The 4,176-nt window shown below is 48.6% G+C and overlaps 1 protein-coding gene across 1 annotated transcript; it reads left to right on the forward strand.

The window, feature by feature from the left end:
- The first annotated feature begins 1,424 nt into the window (after nucleotides 1–1,424).
- Nucleotides 1,425–3,869, forward strand: LOC306765076 (heat shock 70 kDa protein 1-like). The gene is made up of 2 exons (XM_079252424.1): nucleotides 1,425–1,563; nucleotides 1,787–3,869. The coding sequence occupies exon 2, from the start codon at nucleotides 2,041–2,043 to the stop codon at nucleotides 3,727–3,729; it is 1,689 nt and encodes a 562-aa protein (XP_079108550.1). The 5' UTR covers nucleotides 1,425–1,563; nucleotides 1,787–2,040; the 3' UTR covers nucleotides 3,730–3,869.
- Nucleotides 3,870–4,176: the final 307 nt, after the last annotated feature.

Consider the following 4,176-nt stretch of genomic DNA (forward strand, 5'->3'; position numbering starts at 1 on the left):
GGATTTGTGGAAAGGTGTGTTTTCACTTCTTTCTTTGCTGCACTTCTAAAGTTTCCACAAAGCAGTGATACAAGGAGCCCAGAGAGCAGACACTGTAACTGCAACGCTGCATGTGGATGTGCAGTAATGAGCTGCAGGAGGAGCTTGTGGTTCATTCAGTTCAGCTGGGAAGGAGAATCAAAGTTAGATTCATTCCAGAGATGAGCCACAATAGTCTGAAAGCTGCAATACAGAACCCGTTCTGCTTGGATTATTAAGAACCCGACAGGCAGAAGACCATGCAGCCGACCGGCAGGTAAATGCAGGTGGTGAGAAGGCAGACAGATCCAGTCTGAAGCTTCGAGGCTTCAGGTCTGGCAGGGAAACTGCTGCAGCTACATACACCTGACTGCAGATTAGCAGATGCAGGGCAGGTGGAGAGGATCGCTGAAGCAGCTGAAGCTCCACCCATCAAGAACTGGTCGTAATATTTCTGTCTGACCACAAACAGACCATTTAAGTATCACTGTTTGATTTTTTTCTTTCTCTAATATCTATATTTTATTTTTATCAGCAGGGTACTGACGGCGTTTGCTAAGTTCTTAGTGGAATAAATGAAAACACGCCACCTACAGGCGAGATGCTGTTACTGCGCTCATTGAGAGGGGGTGTTTCTCACTACAAGGTAAATATTTGTTTATTTGTTTGTTTACATTTGGTCTTAATCTTTAAGAATGGATTAAAACCATCAGCTGATGTAAATGACTGGCGTGAGCGCAGCAGAAAGTTTGGTAACTTCAGAGGTGAATATGAGTTTTGTTTTCTTCTTTAAACTTTTTTCATGTTTTTATGAAACATGTTTGCTCCAAAAATCACATTTTACTGCCTTAAACATGACGTTATCTATAGGAAACGATTAAATAAACAATATCAGCAGCTGCTTTTCACTTTTGTAAAAAAAAAAAAAAAAAAAAAATTGTAACAAATCTAAAATTATTTAAATCAAACATTTTTCTCTTCTTTTCTTTCAGCTGAACATCAGAACCAGATTAAACTGGAAATCAAACCGTTTCTGTCCCGTTTTTTGCTCCGTTTCTCCAGAAAATTCTCCTCCAGTAACTGGAAAACTCACTAAAACAGAAGCTGCGCTCGCGCCTCTCATTGGCGGAAGTTTCCAGAAAAATCTGTCAAGTCATTCAAAGATACCAGAAATAATATTATGAGTCTTCAAAATAAAAGACAAGCACAACACTTTCCAACCAACTGCTGTTTAAAGTATCCCTGAATCTGTACTATTTTGAAGAGGCAAACCGGAAGTTGTATGTGGCGTTTTGGGTAACTTCACGGAGCTGTGAGTGAAACGTCTGGAAACAACCAGACGTTCAGTTTCCACAGATATAAAGCAGCGAGTCTGAGAGCAGAGACAGTTTGAGAAAGAGATCAGAGATCAGCGGCCGAAGAAGAACTAAAAACCAGAAGAAGAAGAAGTTAAAAAAAGAATCAACAGCAGAAGAAGAAGAAAAGAAACATCAGCAGAGGAAGAAGAATGATTCTCTATACAGCTCAGACCATCAACACTCAGCAGTAAGTACATTCTATTCTATTCTGTTCTATTCTACAGTCATTCATCAGACGCTTTAGCGTCCTTTGTGTCTCCTGGAAGAAGCAGTTGAGCCTGAATTTTTCCTGACGGTCCGAGATCAGAAGTAGTTTTTAGTGAGTCCAGAATGAGAGAAATGAACTGCAGATAAAGTCAGTCCTCTGATGATTGCTGTCTTCTGTCCTGCTTGTGTCTGTGCACGTTTAGAAGAGGACGTGGACGCAGCAAGATATGTGCAGCTAAAGGCGTGGCGGTCGGCATCGATCTGGGCACCACCTACTCCTGTGTCGGGGTTTTCCCAGCACGGAAAAGTAGAAATCATCGCCAACGACCAGGGCAACAGGACCACCCCCAGCTACGTGGCCTTCACCGACACGGAGAGGCTGATCGGGGACGCGGCCAAGAACCAGGTGGCTCTGAACCCCGGCAACACGGTGTTTGATGCCAAGAGGCTGATTGGAATGAAGTTTGACGATGCGGTGGTGCAGGCGGACATGAAGCACTGGCCCTTCAAGGTGCTTTCAGAAGGAGGGAGGCCCAAAATCCAGGTGGAGTACAAAGGGGAGGACAAAGCCTTCTACCCCGAGGAGATCTCCTCCATGGTCCTGGCCAAGATGAAGGAGGTGGCGGAGGCCTACCTGGGCCAGAAGGTGTCCAACGCTGTCATCACGGTCCCGGCCTACTTCAACGACTCCCAGCGACAGGCCACCAAAGACGCGGGCGTCATCGCGGGACTCAACGTGCTGAGGATCATCAACGAGCCCACGGCAGCCGCCATCGCGTACGGTCTGGACAAAGGCAGGTCCGGAGAACGCAACGTCCTGATCTTCGACCTGGGAGGAGGCACCTTCGACGTGTCCGTCCTGACCATCGACGACGGCATCTTTGAGGTGAAGGCCACGGCCGGAGACACTCACCTGGGCGGAGAGGACTTTGACAACCGCATGGTCAACCACTTTGTGGAGGAGTTCAAGAGGAAACACAGGAAGGACATCAGCCAGAACAAGAGAGCCTTGAGGAGGCTGCGCACAGCTTGCGAGCGGGCCAAGAGGACCCTGTCCTCCAGCTCCCAGGCCAGTCTGGAGATAGACTCTCTGTACGAGGGCGTGGACTTCTACACCTCCATCACCAGGGCTCGCTTTGAGGAGCTGTGCTCCAACCTGTTCAGGGGAACGTTGGAGCCGGTGGAGAAAGCCCTGAGGGACGCCAAGATGGACAAGGCTCAGATCCACGACGTGGTCCTGGTGGGAGGCTCCACCCGAATCCCCAAAATCCAGAAGCTCCTGCAGGACTTCTTCAACGGCCGGGAGCTGAACAAGAGCATCAACCCGGACGAGGCGGTGGCTTACGGCGCCGCCGTCCAGGCCGCCGTCCTGATGGGCGACACCTCGGGCAACGTCCAGGACCTGCTGCTGCTGGACGTGGCGCCTCTGTCGCTGGGCATCGAGACGGCCGGAGGAGTCATGACGCCCCTGATCAAACGCAACACCACCATCCCCACTAAGCAGACCCAGGTGTTCAGCACCTACTCTGACAACCAGCCCGGGGTCCTGATCCAGGTCTACGAAGGGGAGAGAGCCATGACCAAGGACAACAACCTGCTGGGCAGGTTCGAGCTGACGGGAATCCCGCCCGCTCCGCGAGGGGTCCCGCAGATCGAGGTCACCTTCGACGTGGACGCCAACGGCATCTTGAACGTGTCGGCGGTGGACAAAAGCACCGGCAAAGAGAAGAAGATCACCATCAACAACGATAAGGGACGGCTCAGCAAAGAGGACATCGACAGGATGGTGCAGGACGCCGAGAAATACAAAGCCGAGCACGACCTGCAGCGGGACAAGCTCGCCGCCAAGAACTCCCTGGAGTCCTTGGCTTTCAACGTGAAGAGCAGCGTGCAGGACGACAGCTTGAAGGGCAAAATCAGCGAGGAGGACAAGAAGAAGGTGATGGACAAGTGTCAGGAGACCATCAGCTGGCTGGAGAACAACCAGCTGGCTGACAAAGAAGAGTACCAACACAAGCAGGAAGAGATGGAGAAAGTCTGCAACCCCGTCATCAGCAAGTTGTATCAGGGAGGGACGCCCGCCGCTTCTTGTAGAGAGCAGGCAAGAGCCCACAGCCAGGGGCCCACTGTGGAGGAGGTGGACTAGAGTGGACCTGAACGTGGACTCTGCTCTCTGGACTCTGCAGGTTTTACCTCCAACTTCGGGCCTCTTCTTCCAAAATTAACATCTTTGTGATCAATGAGGTTTAATTTATACAGACATTTAAAATCCATCCCCCTTTTTTTTTATTGCTGCTGGAGTTTAAATGAAAAGTGTATTTAATATTGAGACGTTTGTTTCTGTGAAATAAGATGGTAAAGTTTAAGAGAAGTGCCATCTTCATCTTTCATCTCTGCCTTGCAGGACTTTGCAATAAAGATGAAAATAAACTGACTTTATTTTTTATCTTTGTCTCTTTTGTGCTTTATTCCTTTAAAATATCCTGGAAATATAAAATGTTTATTCTGAACTTAATGAAATGAACATTTCAGGTGTTAAATCAGATGAAAACTGGCTTTTTCCTGATAAAGTGATGTTAAATAAAAACGTGCT

This window comes from Telmatherina bonti, assembly GCF_933228915.1.
Source record: "Telmatherina bonti genome assembly, chromosome: 14".
Lineage (NCBI taxonomy): Eukaryota > Metazoa > Chordata > Actinopteri > Atheriniformes > Telmatherinidae > Telmatherina > Telmatherina bonti.